This window comes from Artibeus jamaicensis, unplaced genomic scaffold, assembly GCF_021234435.1.
Source record: "Artibeus jamaicensis isolate MK-2021 breed Jamaican fruit bat unplaced genomic scaffold, CSHL_Jam_final scaffold_474, whole genome shotgun sequence".
Lineage (NCBI taxonomy): Eukaryota > Metazoa > Chordata > Mammalia > Chiroptera > Phyllostomidae > Artibeus > Artibeus jamaicensis.
The window spans coordinates 19,840,138-19,858,715 of record NW_026522046.1 but is presented as its reverse complement, the minus strand read 5'-3'; the positions used below and the strand labels follow the sequence as shown (position 1 = coordinate 19,858,715).

The 18,578-nt window shown below is 38.5% G+C and overlaps 1 protein-coding gene across 1 annotated transcript in view; it reads right to left on the bottom strand.

Annotated features, from left to right (window-relative positions):
* Positions 1 to 1,604: 1,604 nt before the first annotated feature.
* The window catches only part of WDR49 (WD repeat domain 49), a gene marked incomplete at its 3' end in the record, with an annotated part of 124,783 nt that continues 107,809 nt past the window's right edge, over positions 1,605 to 18,578 (bottom strand). Inside the window, exons 18-20 of the mRNA XM_053657731.1 lie at positions 10,395 to 10,406; positions 8,170 to 8,181; positions 1,605 to 1,723 (exon numbers count right to left, since the gene is read on the bottom strand). Coding sequence (XP_053513706.1) covers positions 1,605 to 1,723; positions 8,170 to 8,181; positions 10,395 to 10,406 — 143 coding nt within the window. The remainder of the gene's footprint in view (positions 1,724 to 8,169; positions 8,182 to 10,394; positions 10,407 to 18,578) is intronic.

The following is an 18,578-nucleotide window of genomic DNA, read 5'->3' as shown; positions in this document are numbered from 1 at the left end:
ATCCTCTTTCTTAAACAAGACCTGACATGTCTTCTTCCTCTTATCATGCTTTCGAGGGTCTGGACCACTCTGAAAACATTCTCCAACACTTGTTAATTGATTCTGTCACATGCATCATTCTCTTATATTCTCCCCATATGTGGCTGTCACTCAATGAGAAGGAAAGCAATGCCTGACTCAGGATGCACTGAATTATAGGTGGAATAGGTAACCGTCTTCTAGAAACCTTTCCTCTATCATTCTGTCCACCGGACTAAAACAATCAGTTTGCTCCACTGATTCTGGAAATTCTTCTGTTCAAGTTCATTTCACTGACTTTAGAAGTAGTAAGGAGCAAACACAAGGTGAAGGGCAAAACAATGGTGCTGGGAGTAAAAAAGATCTGGGCTCCAATCCCAAATCTGCCATCAATTAATGGTCACTCCCAGATTTTAACCATGAAATAGATATATCTTATATCATTATTGTAAGATTTAAATAAAATGAATTTTTACAGCTGCTAGACAGAGTAGTCCCCTGTAATTGTTAATTATCTCATTTTTATTTGTTATTGTAAAATTCTTCCTAAAATAGAAATATCTTGAAAGGACACTTTAAAGTATAAATGAATAGTAAATAAAGTTATGTGAAAGATTTTATTAATTATCCCTCCAGGACAGAATATATGTGAAGCAACATAAGAATATTGATTGCTTGATGGATGATGATATTTACAACAAAAAATGGATCTAAAAATGAAGCACTGTGTTTCAGAACCAAGCATTTTTTATTTGACCATCCATATAGAATTGTTTTTATATAACTTCAGATCCCTTGTTTTCTTGAGGCTATTACCTCTTTGGTTGTACTATGTTACTCAATTTTAGAGTATAACAAAGTATGGAGGTAGAATTGATGCAGTAATTTCTTTTTTTAAATTTTATTTAGTTATTTTTCAAGTACAGTTTTTTGTCTATTTTTCCCATCCCAGCCTCCCCCGCCCCTTGCTCCCCACCTCCCTCCCATTTCCACCCCCCTTAGTTCTCGTCCCTGTGTCCTTCCTATTTATTCCTCCAAATCCCTCCCCCCTCCAGTAATTTCTTAATAAGTACATATGAAATGGATATAAGTTGATAAAAATTAGTAGAATAACATTACTGAAAAGTTTTAATTGCATTCTTAGTATAATTTTTAAATCTAGAAAGTATAAATAAGGGGGTACGTTTTTCTCAGTTAAATTTGTACATATAATGTGTCAGTACTTACTGTGTTTAATTTCAATGCAGGTTTTACAATAAAAATTGAACAAAATGTTTGTCTGTAGTAGCAACCAAAGGTGTGACTGGTCAAATACTTTGTTCTGAAATTGTTCATTTTTTATATAAAAACACTTGAGAATAAGTAATACCAATTGATACTGTCCCCTCTTCAGTCCAATCTTTCTTTTATTGAAAATAGAGGGGAGGCGAAAGGTGATAGATAAAAACATGCTGCAAACAAATCATTCTAAAGTTGAAGTATAAAGTAAAAATGGGTGGGCAAAATTCTTGATTTCTTTTATGTATTTTACACACATACTTTATGTGTCAATGAAATATTTATTTTTCTTTCAGTCATAATTGCTTCTTATTTCTTTTTATCTTCACTTTACTACTTATTTCTTGACATAATTGCTTGGCTCTTCTTTCACGATCCAGAAAGTCTTTGGGAAACAGGTTTTTCTCAACAAATACAGCTTTCCAAGCTAAAAATGGTGAAGAAAATGACATGTAAATTGTACTTGAAAAGGGACCCAATTAAATGAAATAGTGGGGAGAAAATATTCACGTTTCCCTTCATTTAAAAAATTGTGTCTTTTTGAAACCTACAGTTTTGGGGAAAAACTTTTCTCTTAAACTTCTGTTATTCTTTTGACCTGCATTTAAATCTAAAAGTTAAATTTTACCAGAGTTAGTTCAATTAATGAATGCATATAATGATAGAGATCCACCATTTAAACAGTAGAAGACTAAAGAAGACTGTTTTCCATTTTTGTTTTTAATATACTTAACAGCTATCAAGGACTCATAAAAAGCCCAGAACAAATTATTCTGTATTGAAATAAGACAATTAAAATAATCAAAACACAGTTTGACTGTCTGCATGACTGAACAAGTACATCTGCAATCACATCCTGTTAAGATGCTTTGATCTTCAGGGGTCTGTGGCTTCAGGGAAAGAAAAAAGAAAAGAGCCAAATTAGCCCCATGAGTGGTTACATGGCGCATCAGTGAGAAGTAAGAGGAAAATGTGCCATGCATTCAAAAAACTAATTTTGGCCTTTTGCTTAATTTTATCATTTCAGCAAATGTTTATCAAATGTACATTATGCACAATGTTCTGTACTCAGGCGTAAATGAGGCACAAATATAACTAAGTCACAGGCTTTCTTCCCTGGTAGGAAGTAGGAGCAGTACCCAAATAACCAAAATATCACATAAAATAGGACACAGTTCTGAAAGATATAAGCAATGGGAATTGTGGATAAGTATATAAAGAGATTATAATAATATGCAGAAACCAGAGGAAAAGCTTTAAGAATCAGATGCTATTGCAGGGGAGCTTAAAGTCCAGGTGGGATTTTCACTGATAATGAGAAAGGTGGAAGTGAGGAAGAGTTACCGCATGGGAAGGAAATCTCACCAGAGGGAGCAAAGTAAACACCAGTGTGGGGAAACAGACACACTGTTCAGGTACCTGAATAATTCAATAACCTCCAACGAACACGTAAAATAGATGAAGGAGATGGAAGTCGAATGAGGTAGAGCTGGACAGAGCAGCACTTTAAATGCTAAGCCAAGGAATTTGAAATAAACTATGTAAACATTGGAAAACTTCACAATATAGTGGCATCTTGATATATTTAAATTGAAAAAAAAAACAAAGTTGTGAACTCTCCATTCAAACCTAACTATATAATATATTCCCCACTTTCCTCCTGAATATTTTACAAGAACAACCAGGAAAATGAGGGAAAACAACTAATAAATTCCATGTCATGCAAAAACTTAAGACAGATGTAACCTTCAGCCTGCAAAACATGAAGAAAGGCAGCCGAACGGCTGGGATTGGGCAGGAGTCACACGAGATAAAGTGATGAGAAAGGACAGTGTGAGCGGAACAGCAGCAGCGGCATCTCCGAAAGTGTTGGCGCCTTGACAGGGAAGGTGAGCGGCTCTGCCTGCAGTGCCGATGCTTTATCCTTCATTGAAACCTGTGGGTGTTTTAGAGGGGTGAACAAGGCTGGATACCAAAGCCCCCCCTTTCCTCCCTTAGTTCAGAGAAACTGAGGGGGCAGGGCCACCTAAGAGTCACACCCGTGAGCCTTTTTTTTTTGTTATTGTTGTTGCTAAAAGCAGTCTGTAGGTTGTAAAAATTGAAGACCACACTGATATCACAAGTTCTCACCCAGGGACTTACTACAAATTTCAAGTCTGAGCAAAGCCAACTCATTAGGCTCATTAATTAAAAGAGAAAATTCGAAAATAAATAATTGTCATACCATGAACACAGTAGTGTTACAAGCAAAAGTAAAAACAAACCATTTTTTCAAAGAACAGCAAAGTGAATCAATATGTGGATCACCCCCACTGAATAGAGAAATATTGTGACTGAGCATTTGACACAAATTGTTTTTTAAAACTTGAAAAAACACTTGCTTCTATAAAGGAAGATGGCAGAACGAAAATGAAAGAACTCAGGGAAGAAACAAAAACACACAGGAAGTAGCCCTGGCTGGCATAGCTCAGTGTTTGAGCGCAGGCCTGTAAACCAGAGTTTCGAGGTTCGATTTCCAGTCAGGGCACATGCCAGGGTTGCAGGCCAGTTCCCTGCAGGGGATGCATGAGAGGCAACCATACACTGATGTTTCTCTCCCACTCTTTCTCCTTCCCTTCCCCTCTCTCGAAAAATAAATAAATAAAATATTTTTTAAAAAACCACACAGGAAGTGGTAAAATGTGAGCTATCAGCACTGGAGAAAACATAGAAAAAATATCATCACTGAGCATAGACATAATGGCAACATGGAATATGCAAATGAGAAAAACAAATAATAAGATGAAAATTACAAAGAGAACAAATTAAAGAGGAAAATGACAAATGTTGAAAATATAGATCCAACAAACACATAAGCAGGGTGAGTTCTAAAGATAGAAAACCAAAGCCGAACAAATATTTAAAGGCATCACGTAACAGAACTTTCTTCACAGAAGCAACAACTTGACACACATGGAAATGACATGTGGTTGTCCCTCAGAGTCACCCGGGTTGGATCCAGGAGCCTGTGCTCAAGGCCCTTATGTAAAATTCACAGGTGTTTGAATACATCCTACACACATCCTCCCGCATACTTAAGTCCTCTCTAGATTACTTATAATACCTTCTACAATGTAAATGCTATGTAAATAGTTGATATACAAAATTGTTCAGGGAATAATGATAAGGCAAAAAGTCTGTACACATTCATTACACATTCCACCATCGTAGGCCTGACTACATAGTACATATCTCCAACAAAGTAACATCCTTTATCTAATATTTTCAATATGCAGTTGGTTGAATCTGTGGTTGCAAAAGCCACAGACACAGAGGGCTGACTGTACTATGCACAAGGAGTAATGGACTCTGAATAGTCAAAACAAAGGCATAGCCTAGCAAAGTTATTAGACTTGAAAGATAAAGACAAAATCATTTCGCAGCCAGACAAAATGATCAAGTCACTTAAAAGGGAAGAAATATACCTTGCATTGGATATCTTCATGGCAGTGATCAATACCAGAAGATAGCAGAGCAATACCAAGAAGATAATCTGGGAAAGAACATGTGAGGTATGAATATTATGAACATCCAGGCTGTGCCTCAAATCTGAAAGTGATGAATAGTTTCCACATGCAGAGAATTCAGATGCCATTGTTCCCACGAGTCCTTTATAAGAAAATTACAACAAAATAAACTGAGAAATGACTGAGGAAAATTTGGAAGAAGATTTGGTGGTGAGCACTGAAAAATTTTAAATGTAGAAGTGAGACTAAAATAATGTGCAGTTTACAGTGACATAACAGAAGGTATATGCCACATGCCTGACAATGAAGAAATGATTTAATTAATGAAAATTGTGAGGGTAAGGGAGAAGAAGCTTTAGTCATGATAAACCAGTAATAGTTAACAAATGACTTAAATCAAGTCAAGTAAGAACAATAAAGCAAATTTAAAATAAAACTAGGCACAAAGAAAGATCATATTATTGAATAAATTGTGTAGAGGACCAGGGAGAGGGGAATGGAGAAACATGTTTATTTTATTGCCAACTCAGCATGGGCCGAATAGCATCTTAGAGAACTAAAAGTCTAGAGGGATTAATGAACCTATGATTATAAAGGCACCGCTAGAAGAAACATACAACAATTCTCCAAAGAAAAACAAAGAATCCAGTAAAAACCTTCAAGTATACCTAAACAATAAGTAGCATAAAAGGAATGTGACAAATACAAAGCTAAAATGTCTAACACATCCATAAAGGTAAGTGTGGTCAATTTCATGATTAAAGAAAATTCTGTAGTTGGATCCAAAGCAAAAAACCAACGCACATGTAAGGCAAAGTGTTTTAGAAATAAGCTAGTCAGAGAAAGACAAATACCATGTTGTCTCACTTACATTTGGAATCTAATGAGCAAAATAAACTGACAAACAAAACAGAAGCAGAGGCATGGACACATGGAACAGACTGATGGACGTTAGAGGGGAGGGGTAGGTCTGGATAAAAGGAGATGAAGAGATCAGCCAAAGAACAGGTACGCAGAGCCTGTGGGCTCAGACAACAGTGTGGTACAGCCAGGGGAGGGGAGGGCTGGGACTGGGGATGGCTCCAGGGGAGGAAGTGAGGGATGGGGGACACCTGTAATAGTGTCAACCAAAAAAAATGTTTGCAGTGATTTTAAAAATGTTAAGTAAAAAGGTTGAAAAAGTATCCAGGCAAATGAGAACCAAAAGAAAGAGCTCAAAATCCAGAATCATAAATGCATATAGAAACCTTCGAAGGAAACACAGAAGCTCATAATCGTGGTTGCCAGAAGTGCCAGAAGTAGATGAGACTGGGAACTGGACGGCTCAGCCTCACTGAAGGGAGGGAGACTTTTCACTGAATAATTTTTTAATGTTCTAGTATTTACACTGTTTAAATATGTTGTGTTTTTTTTTTCCAGCGAAAATGAGTAAACCTGGAACTATCTCATAAGCGAAGCTGCAAATAAAAACGCTTTCCATCTGCCTACCACAGTGGGAGATAATGGGGGTGTCTGTACATTAGCAGTTGCTCCTGTCCCATTTCACTACCGATTAGCACTCTGGAATCATAAGGATTCTGAGTGCCTCAGAGCTCTCCAGGGATTCATGGTGGGAGCCAAAACGGTCCTTCAGAAATAAAGGACCGTAGCTGTTTGACTGCGGTTTGTCTCTAAACTAGAGGAAATATTTTCAATGTAATCAACCAGTTTTCAGGACAATTAAACCAATAACTAACTAAAAGGCCCTTATAAATATCTTGAGAGAGACCATCTTGCTGAGATAATTCATTTCTTTGTATAGTTAAAAAACAGATGATTAAAAAATGCATATACAGAAGTGGATCCCTGTTTTGGGGGCCTGAGGCTAACACTTCTGGATCCCTCTTTAAGAAAAAGAATATAAAATTACAAATACAAAGTTATTCATGAAAGTGCCTATTAATTTAGAATGAGAAGAAAATCCACGAATTACTGGAGATTTGTAGAGTTGAGTCCTTTTATTCCGAGGTCTCTTTCAGGAAATATACCTGAAATGCTTACCTGGAAGTGATTCCTGCTTGAAACTTAACCTAGAACACTCTAAAACTCACAGCAACCTCCCTAATACTCATAAGAATATTTTAGGGGGTGGCACACAAAACAAGATAATCTTCATTGGTGTTGCTGGCCATCTCTTTTATGTGGCAAAAACAATGTCAAAAGTAACCTAACACTTTCTCACTGGATAATGGTAATCATTTCTTCTCACTCTTCAGAGTGTGCTGGAAACATCTGCTAAGTTAATGGCATATTGTTTTTTCTATAATGATTTGGGTGAGTCTGCAATATATTATGATATATGTTAAGATACCATTAACCACTTACTGAACTTATCTGAGATTACCAAAAAAATGTCTTTAGCCTTGCTCTGATGACTTCTTTTCTTGACGTATTAATTTGGCAAGGCTAAAGGTTTCAGTTGTTCAATGAATACTAATTTAGATATTGCTCCAAAAGATCCTGCTGATGTAAAGAAAGTCCCTAAATCAAGAGACTTCAAGTAAGAAAGAGTATCCTGGACCCAGAACACTTGCTCTCTCTCTAGAGCACACCCACTTCTTCCCCACTTCTTCCCCCAGGTAAGTTACCTTTGTCTATGTTTCTCCTAATCTCCAAGGGCCCTTCTTTTCCCTCTGTAACTTGTTCCCTGAGCCCTCACAGCCCAACTGGCTCCTATGTTTCTACTTCCATGAATCTCTAAATAAATTTTCTCTTATAATTGGGAGAAAACAAAGGAAGATTATCCTGGATAATCTGATGAGCCAGATGTAGTCAGTGGGAAGGTCAAAAGCAGGGCTGAAGCTTCCCTATAAGAGGAAAGAAATTCCACCACTGGGCAACAGCTTCTGCCTGGGCTCAGCCTGCCCGCGATCTTCCCTTCATTGTGGACTTATGAGGTCAGCCAGCCCTCACAATCTCATAAGCCAATTCCTTGTCATAAATTTCAATTTATGGTCCTGCTGATTCTGCTTCCCAGAATCCTGACTGGCATACTTACCATAAATATACTGTTTACCACAGGACAACTACAAAGGGTGCGTTCTTATTGAGACAAATAAACTGGTTCACCAAGTTTCCCGTGGTTTGACTGGAATCTGCTGGACACTCTTTGTAAAGAAAGTTTGTGTTTATTTGAATATACAGCTTATCTTAAAGCAGCCTCCTCCTCCCACACAAGTGTTAGCATACGAACCTCAGGGGTCAGATTTCTTGCTTTTTGGGCCCCACAGCTCACTTAGAATCTTGGACAGTAGTTCTCTTAGACTACAGACAACACATATAGATCCAGGGGTCTCACCCCTTCTTCAAATTTTCAGTTTCCCTTCACACTTAAACCCAGCTTCGTCGCCCCACCTAGCCTGATTCCCAACACCCCTTCAACTCATCTTGTACCAGTCTTCCTCTCTCTTACTCTGTTCCAACAAAACTGACTTTTTTGTCCCTAGAACATGTTACTCTTATTTTTCCCTCAGCAGCTTAACACTTCTGTTCCCTGTCCTTGGAACCATCTGCCCCTGATTCTCTGGGGACTACTTCCTTCTTCCAGGATTCCGCTCACTGATGCTCCCTCCTGACCCATCTTATCACCTTACCTGGCTTCGTTTTCTTCATGCCTCTTATCAATATTCCTATCCAAACTTGATCTTTTTCTTATAAGTACTTATTCATCATCTATCTCTCCAGGCGACAAATTCACTAAGAGCAAAGACTTTTTCTGCCTTTATGACTCATATGCACCCCCCCCCGCCCCCAGCATTGTGTCTGGTACATGGAAGTTGTTCAGCAAACACATTTGTTGAATAAATGAAGAAATGAATGAAGATATCTCCAAACATACCAAAGGGTGGGCTCCGTCCTCACACTTTGGAATTCTTACATTCCAGGGACCTGAGGGCTTGGCTTCACTGGTGATGATAGGAGGATGGTTCTTGGGCGATACCTCCGTATACCCATCCATTTGCCACAGCCCTCGCTCTTCAACATCTAGTGTTATGGATAACCATTCAAATCTATTATGTCCTACCTGGGAAAATATGATATTTATACACTCATAACCTCACTTGTTGGGTGACTGCCTGACAAGATTTGTTATGATAATAACAAAAGGTGTTCTTGAAGTAATAAAAATAAAAGATGTAGGAGTCATGAAGCTATTAAGAGATTTTCACTAAAAGGGAATGATTGAGTGATTTTAATGAAGTCAAGTTAATCTTTTGTCATCTAATTCTTCCCTTGTCCCCTGATTGGCCACTAATCAAATGAACACTAGTGGCAAACCTCATGAAGGTGCCCTGGCAAGAAGGGACTTGGTGACTATGTAAGTATAGCACTGAAATGACCAGCTGTTGTTAGTCTAAGAGTGTCTAGTATTCTGAAAACTTTCTTTCAAATGTACATCCTCCATCCTATTAGAAGTCCTCTGAAGAAGTGCTTCTCAAACTTTAATGTACATTTAAAAAATCACATAGAAATCTTGTTAAAATGCAGATTGTGAGTCAGTGGATCTGACTTGAGGCCTGTAATGGATACTACATTTCTAACTTGTTTCTGAGTGGTGCCTGTGCTATTATCCACTGCCCACATTCTGATGGCAAGGTTCTCATTCCTAAATCTAGACTCTAGATCAGTATTGCTAAGCCATCACTGAACTTCAGTTATCAGCCAGGTAACAAAGCAACAGAGTGCTGAGGAATAATCATAATGCTGTAAAACTCTTCATATGATTCTTAAGTGATTGCTATTCAGGACCTGTAGAGACTTCTTTTTTCTTAAAAAAAATCTTCTATTTTTAACTGCTCTTTTTTTAAAAATATTTTCTTTATTTATTTTTCGAGAGAGGGGAAGGGAAGGAGAAAGAGTGGGAAAGAAACATCAATGTGTGGTTGCCTCTTATGCGTCCCCTCCCGGGAACTTGCCTGCAACCCAGGCATGTGCCCTGCCTGGTTTAACTGCTCTTTTAACGTCACAACAAAATTGAAAGGTAGATAAGATATTTCTCATAAATCTGCTCCCAGACATGAATAGCCTCCCCCAAAATCAACATCATTCACCAGAAAGCTGCATTTTTTTTTTTACCTAGGGTGAATCTACATTGACACACCATAATTAACCCAAGTGCACAGTTTATTTGAGGGTTGTATATTTTGGGGGTTTGAACACAAGGATAATAATATATCCCTTATTATACCATCATACAGAGTATTTTCATTCTTCTGAATACTTCTCTGCTTCTCCTATTCCTCTCTTCTCCCTCAACCTCTGGCAGCCACAGATTCTCTTACTTCCTCCATAGTTCTGCCTTTTCCAAAATGTCAGATAGTTCAAATTATACAGTGTGTATACCTTTTCAGATTTACTTTTTTTCACTTAGTAAAGGTTATTTAAGATTCCTCCATGCCTTTTCATAACTTAGTAGTTCAAGTTTTTAATGCTGAATAATATTCCATTGTCTGTATGGATCAAAGTTTATTTTTCCATGATCTATTGAAGGACATCTTGGCTGCTTCCAAATTTGGGTAATTGTGAATAAAGCTGCTATAAACATCCATGTACATGGCTTTTCAACTCCTTTGGGTAAATACCAAGGAGCATGATTGCTGTATTGCATAAGAGTATGTTTAGTCTTGTACGAACTCATCAGGTTGACCACCTGCATGAGTCCGCATTCCCACAAGCAAAGTAGGAGAGTTCCTGTCCCTCCACATCCTCACCAGCATTCAGCATCGTCGGTGTTTAGGATTTTGGCCATGCTAACAAGTGTGTCGCCATATTTCATTGCTGTTTTACTTTGGATTTCCCTGATAAAATATCATGTGACATGGCTGCTGAGCCTTTTAAAAATATTTTCACAGATAATAACTTCTGTTTTGTATGAGCCAAGTCTTGGTGGGTGTACTCGACTTTCAAGATGATTTGGTGCTATCATGTCAGCACAGATAGGAAATTACAGGGAGGACTTTTACTTCTAAAATGTCTCTGAGTTTTGTGCTGTTTCTGGATCTTTAGTCATTTAAAATTCCCAAAGTGAATCATGTGTAGTAATATCTCATTTCATGTTTTATTTAATCTTCAGTGTATTTTTTCCATTGCCATCTTGTCCCCTTTTGCTCCCCTCCCCCAAGCAATGACCACACTGTCGTCCATGTCCCTGAGTCCTTTTCTCTTTTTGCTCCATCCTTCCACCCACTCACTTCCCCCACCACTAGCTGTCACCCTGCTCTTCATCCATGAGTCTGTCAATAGCTCATTTCTTACCCAAAATGAAAATGTTCATAAATGTTTTCTTCTTGAGTTTTAAACATTTGTTTAAGTAAGAAGGTTTTTTAAAATATCAAAGATGTTTTCTTTATTGGTACTAGATTTAAAATTATATTCTAAACCAAAGATATATTAAACTAAATTTTACTAAAGGTCTGTATGTATATCTTTCACCTGTAGTTTTAAGAACTATAGAGAGAAATTTTGCATTTCGATGGAAAACCATGTATTGTCAGGTGGTAAGATTCTACCTGAGTTCACCATTTTTTACAACTGTCTTGCTATCTCTTTATAAATGTCAAGTCACCAATGCATATGTGGTCAAGGACTACCTGTCTCATCTGGTAGAGTTTGGAAATACCTCCGAATTGGATTGGAAACTTACTTTGCACCAGTTGTTAACCCTTAACAAATTTTCTTTGCCCTTTTTTCTTTATTTCCCAAATTTTCAATTCTTCCACTTTCCTCCATCTGACTACAATCATCTAAACTAACTTTTCCACTTCTCACATCTGACTCAACCTGAGAATTAAAACCAGCAGTCCTTCCACTGTCTTCCTCTCAGGATCTCTGGGACTCCGGGACCACTGATCTGGGCCACCACCTCACAACTTATACAGGGTCTGTCCAGAAGGTGTCCAGCCATGTGATATGAAAAATAGAGACATTTACTGAAGAAGACACAAAATAAAAGGAACATTAAACATAGAACAATGATGCCTTGGTCCCCTTCAACATAGGCACCTTGGGACCTCACACATTTTTCCCAATTGCCATCAGCTGTCCTGTCGTATTTTCCTGAATCTCATCAACAATCTGAAATCTCTTCCCTTTCAAAAGGAATTTCAGTTTTGAGAAAAGTCAGAAGTCACAGGGCACCAAATCTGGGTTATAGGAGGGCTGAGTTACTTGTGTGATTTGCTACTTCACCAAAAAACTCTGCATCAGACATGATACATGAGTGGGCATGTTGTGATGAAGCTGCCAATCACAACTGGCTGCTGCCAGTTGCCCCTCACTGCAGCCTTCTGAATGGTCTGAACAGTTTCCTCAGAGGTATGTTCAAGCCTAACACAAATCTGATGCAGATTCATTGCTCTCCTCGCTCAATTATTTTGAATGCAACAGCCACACAATACGCATGCTCACTCAAAGGTTTACGGTCAGTGAAGTCGTCATTGTTCACTCGTGCACATTCCAGTCCACTCTCTTTGGTTGCCAACTTATATCAACGTCACACAAACTGTTCTCATTATATTAACAATGGCCGGATACTTTCCAGACAAATCTGGTTGTTTTTCAAGTGGTTTTGCAGGAGTGACACCAACAAGAATCCCCCAAAAGACATATTGTTAGATCCTGCTTTGCTTCACCCAGGTTTATGATCACCTCTGAGTTGTTCAGTTATAAAAGAGATTCCTTCATCATGAACAGAAGTGGGATGGCAAATGTTGAGCATTCCTGATCCCTGTGCTCTGGAGACAGTTCAGAAATCTTCCCACCCTTTTTTTGTTCCATAAACAGAAATCAGCAAAGGAACACCTGCTCTCTTATATTCTGAGATGAGACTCTCTCTACCCTTTCCTCACAGGTCTAATGAGACTCGTGAATTCATTGACCTGCCTCTATAACAGTGCAGGCCCCCTTCTGTTTCTTTGAAATGTTCCTCTTTAATGAATATTCCTTGCATTTCAATAGCCTAATTGAAATCATCTGGTTTGCCCATTCATTCTGTCTTTGACAGACCACCACCAACAGGGCTCGCCTGAGGTACCACCAAAGCAGCATTTTCCCTGCACTGGAGGTGTTAAAGATTTACTGATTCAAAGTGAACCAATTGGTGAAACCTGACCTAGAGGCACTTCTAAGTAGGTTTTTGAATCAGGCATATCAAAAAGGGGTTTCAAGCTGTTTGTTAATCCGCAGGGAATAACTTGGAAGCTAAAGAGAGTGTGAAAGACTTTCCAGCTTGAAAGGGAAGGAAACAGAACACAAAAGGATATTGCAGACCCAGTAGGTAAGATCAAAAAGTCACCTGAGAATTACGAAGTGTTGGAAAACTGTCCCCAGTTCCAAAGTGATAGTTTAGAACACCGACACTAAATCTGGCAAAAAGCCTCTCATCACACAATTGCCGGATAACTTCCTGACTTCACACTGTAACTGTGGTGATTGCAGGGATGTAGGCAAAATGCAGCGCAAAGACTTAAGGGCCACTGGGTAATGGTAGAGTGGAGTGGACAGATTGGTAATTGAGATTTTTTAAAGTTCTCTTTTGTAATAACAATTTTTAAATTGAGCAGTATTATATTGAAAACAAAATGAACAGTTTTAAATAAAAGATAATATTATCATAAAATGGCTGGTTTTAGAAATCAGCATAAGAATAGGCTGCCTAGGAAATAAAATTTGTACAGAATTTGAACAAGGAAAGCTGCACCTGGAAATAGTAAATATGTGGACATTTCCCATCTAAGGGTCCATCTTTTACAAGCTATGTGAAACTATGTAAGTTATTCAAACTCTTTATGTCATAGAGTGTCATCTGTTCTTTGTACAGAACAGTAGGGACAATGACAATTCCTGTATCATAAAGCTGTTTAGGGGAATAGCAAAAAATATTATCAACAATGAAAATGGGTCAAACTCTCATTCAGTATCAGGCCCTGTACCAAGTCCATCACATGGGTTGTTTCACTCAACATCCATCATGACAGTAGGAGAGTGGTGTCTAATCTAATGCCCATTCTTAGTTGAAGGGACTAAGGCACAAAGTTTAATTGACCTGCTCCAGGCCATATAGTTAGCAAGTGGTAGAGTTTTGATTTGAAGCCAGGCATATACTGACAAATTTGCCTTCACACTCTTATTGTCTTCAGCGTTCCCAGTTTTATTCCCTCTATAAACAGAAATCCTCCCGAAAGACAACTGTAACCATTAACATCTTATAACTTAGTAGAAATAATGACTGCAATTTCAAAGTTTACAAAATAATGTAAAGAAATCAGAGTGGGAGAAAAAAGCGTGAAGAGCGAGGTGAGTGATAATGTGCCAGTTATCAATTTTCTGGGCCTAAGCTCCAAAGTCGCTCTTCACTGCTTGCTCTGTGATAACTGGAGTCTCCTAAATATTTCTCCTTTGCCCAGGCGTGTGATGTTGAGCTCTGTCACTAGAGGGCACTGGAGAGACACCGAAGGAGAAATGGATTTCTCTTCCAAATCCTTGCTCCTGTCACCAAACTCCTGTAGCACAGTTTCTCCAGCTCTAGGTTCCTATAAAATGAGTTACCCAGTCCCAAGCTCCTCCAGATCCAAACTCCGGTGATGCAGATATGGGTTCTCCAGAGCCAGAAACTTCCATTTGTCACCCTCTTGGATAGCTTTGCAGCAGAGTGCCACCTGTCTGGCACCACCCAGAGAATGGCTCTCCACAACACCCCAAGAGGCAAGCCGAGTGTGACTCCCTGTGCATGGCCTCCCCTGCACACCTGTGAAGGCTTTGCCGAGAGTTCTGAGATACAGCACCTCTCCGTGCATGGCTCCCCCTGGCACCCCTCAAAGCAGACTTCCAGCAAGTTCTGCCTACTGGGTGGGCACCTTCCCTGCCCTCTTTGTCTCAGGTCTCTACGCCTGCTATTCCTGTGTTCTTTAAAGTTCTCTTTCCTTCTTACTAGCCAATTTTCTATGTTTCTATATTATATACAAAATCAGATAAAAGTTAATTTAAAAATAAAATTAATTCTAAAATAGTTTCTTGCCTGCAGTTGCTCTTTAGTTGCCCTTCTTTTACTTTCCTTTCTGCTTCAGTCAGTTTTTAGAGAAGTGTTAGCTTTTCCTGGTAGACGTCCCATGGACACCTCCATCTTAACATATTCTAAAAACTAACTTTAAACCACCTTCTTCTCCTGTATTTTCTCTCTCAATAACAGTCTCTTTTTGGACATAATCATCCAAACTAGAAACCCAACAGTCATACATGTCTTCACAGCTCATCAGGTCACATAATCCTTTAAGTTATTTTTTTGTACATTTTTCAAATTAGTGCTTCCTTTCTGGGGCCTCCTTATTGTCAGAGTAATAACAGATACCATTCATGAATGCTCAGTACATGCTGGTCATTGTGCTAAAATTAACCCCCACGGCTCTAAGAAGGAAGTATCATTATCCTGCATTTTGCAGAGGAGAAAATTGGCACTTAATAGCTTATGTAATTTATCCAGACATAGACAGCTAGACAAAGGCAAAATGACGGTTCAAAAGCAGGCAGCTCTTTGTGAACAAGTTCCCACTACTGTAAGATGCTGCCTTCAGCCTGGTCTCATGGAACTGCGTCCACTGCACTGGTTCCTAAAATGCAAATCTGGGCAGGTCACTTCCCTGTTTTAAATATTTCAACAGGAATTCTATTTCTGGAGAGAATTTAATAGACAATAGCAGGCCATTCTTTTCTTTGCACCAGATAGGAAAAAAAAAACAACAGCATCAAGGACCTAGTAAATTACAAAAATAAAGTTTTAAAGCCATCAGAGGGCTGTGGAAGCCAAGATTATCAAATTAAAAACCTAAGGATAGTAGAACCCTTCTCAGATGAGCTGAGATTGCTACGTATTTTCTTCCCCCTGGGGACTTGCCATGCCTGGGCACTTCTGAGAAACTGGCTTACCATAGACAGAGAGGCTATTCTAAGGGAAAGTAAAATTAGAAAAGCTTTTGATGACTGTGTGGGTTGGTGTGATGTATCGGAATCTAGAGGAATTTCATAGCTGTGGCCAGCATTCCCCGTAGGGCACATCCTGAGTGCTGGGGTGGAGTGGGAGGCGGAGGATCGGACTGGAGAGGCAGCGCGAGGCTTCCTGCAGCCTCGCGCTCCAGAGACAGTGTCCCGCTGGAGGGAGAGGTCTGAAACGGACAGACATTTGACATCAGGAGTGAACTAAGAATTACTGAAGCTGTAACCCAGCACTTGACCAAGCTCAATTTCTAACTGGATTAACTTGCTTGGCCCCTCATGCTCTCTGTTGAACTAAGGAAAGGGTGTCTGGGAGAAAATAACATTAATTTAAGTGTCTATAGATCTTTTATACACAATTTCTGTCATATAATAAAAAGTGTACAAAAATCACGGGACTTACAAAGAAGGAGGAAAATGTGACCAGTAACAAAGAGGAAAAAGTAGGCATTAGAAGCAGACATAAGGATCGTGTAGATATTGATGTTAGCAGGCCAGGACTTTAAAATTACTATTATAAATGTGTTTTTAAAAACAGAAAAAACAATTAGAAAAACTGGATGAAAACATGAATAGTTTCAACTGAGAATATATAAAATATGATCAAATGACTTTATAGAACTGAATATATACACATAATCTGAAATTGGGAATTGATCACAAAGCAATTGAAAGCACATTGGCAAACAGAGGATTACTGGATGCAAAGGCAAGTCAGTACAAAATATCCAGAGTGAAGCTCTACCCTGACTGAGTAACTCAGATGGTTGGAACATTTCCCTGATATGCCAAGGTTGCAGGTTCAAGCCCCATTCAGGGCACATAAAAGAATCAACCAATGAATGTATAAATAAGCAAAAAACAAATAGATTCCTTTTTCCCTCCCTCCCTCCCTCCCTCACACCAACCTCTGTCTCTCTAAAATCAATCAATTAAAAAAATTTAAATGAAGCCCAGAGAGAAAATAAAATAGAGAGAAGAACATAGAGAACATTTGTTATATTCCGAAAATCTAATGTGTATAATTGCAATTCTAGAAGTAGAAGAGAGTGGGAATTCAAAAGAAATAATATTGCAAAAGATAATGGTTGAGAATTCTCCAAAATTGAAGAAAGGTGCATTTAAGAATTCCTATCACCCCAACCAGTATAAATATGGTGAAAAAATAAATTTATACTCATCATGATAAAGCTTCTAAAATGAAGGATAATGAGAAAAACTTTTAAATCAGGTAAAAAAAAAAAGATAATATGCTCAAAGGAGCTATAATAATATTAAGAGCTAGATTCTTAAAAGGACTATGAGAGCAAGGAAACTGGGATGATATCTTCCAGGAGTTGAAATTTTTGAAAATCCTGCTATCTAGAATTGTAAACTCAGTGATAATATCCTGCCAAAGTAAAAATAAAATAAATTCATATTTAAGAAACATAGAAGCTAAAAAACTTACTCATCAGCAGCTCCACATTATAAGAAAAATTGCAGAAAATTCTTAAGACTGAAAAAATCATATGGAAACCTTTGACATAGGAAGAAATAATGAGCACAAGAAAGACTGTTGTAACTTCTAATCACTAGAAGAATACAAGAAAGAGATATTGAAAATGAAGAATAACAGAAGACTTAAAATAGGGTAATCCAGAATATTCTATTAAAACATTCTGATGGATCCTCAGTTCTAGTAAAATGAACACCAAGGTCCTTAGCACACAGTAAACTAAGTGCTCCATGATCTGGCCCCTGTTTACCTATCTAGCATTGATTCTTATCACGCCCCATCTAAACCCCAGCTGTTTGGAACTATGTGTTGCTAACTCCCTTAGCATACTTTGCCACTCCTACCACCCTATATCTGCATATGCTACTCCTTTGCCAGAAACATCATCCCCCTTCTTTCTACCTGAGCAATGCCAATTTAGCATACAATTTCCAATTCAGGCATAATCTGGCTTCTCTGAAAAACCATCTATGAATCTCCATGTGGTCTCTATTTCTCAACAGTGCTTATCTCTATCATGGTCCTGGTAGTAAAACATAATTAGATTTGTTTTGCATTTGTTTTTTTAATCTGTCTATTTCTCCAACATGTCCTGAAGGTTTTTGAAACTAGGCCATTGTGTGTTAGCTCTGTGTCTCTAGCATCCAGCATGGGGTCTAACAGAGAAGTCTGTCAATATCTAGCTTAGGAAAGGTTAAATACATAAATGAGCAAACATTATTTCAGTATCAGCCAGTTGAATACTCTATGATATCATTACACAGAGCATGTTCCAATCTCCTTCCATCCTCCACACCTTTACTTCTAAATGGCACATCCGTACCTCAAACTCAACACATTCCAGACTCAACTCTACTGTTGGGTGTCCCACTCACTAAACGGGTCACCATCTGGTCAGCAAACAGCAGCCAACTTGGAGTTACTGGGACTTCTGCCCTACCTCATCGTTAATGTGTCTGTTCTTACATTGTTTCCTTGATACTGACATTCTGTTCCCCTCCCACACCCTTTGAACTTCTACTCATTCAAAGTCCCAACTCAAACATTACCTCCACTCTGAATTCTTTCCTACGCCCAAGCCAGAGTTGACCTGGCTTCCTCCTTAGTGCTTCAGCAGAACCCATCTGTGGTGTCCTGTGTCCTGCATTCTGTTGCATTCTGTTACATTCTGTTGTCCTCAGTAGTTTGCCTCTATTTCTCCCTCAGTTGGTGAAATAGACAGAAAAGGAATTATTGTCGTTTTCAGAGAAGGC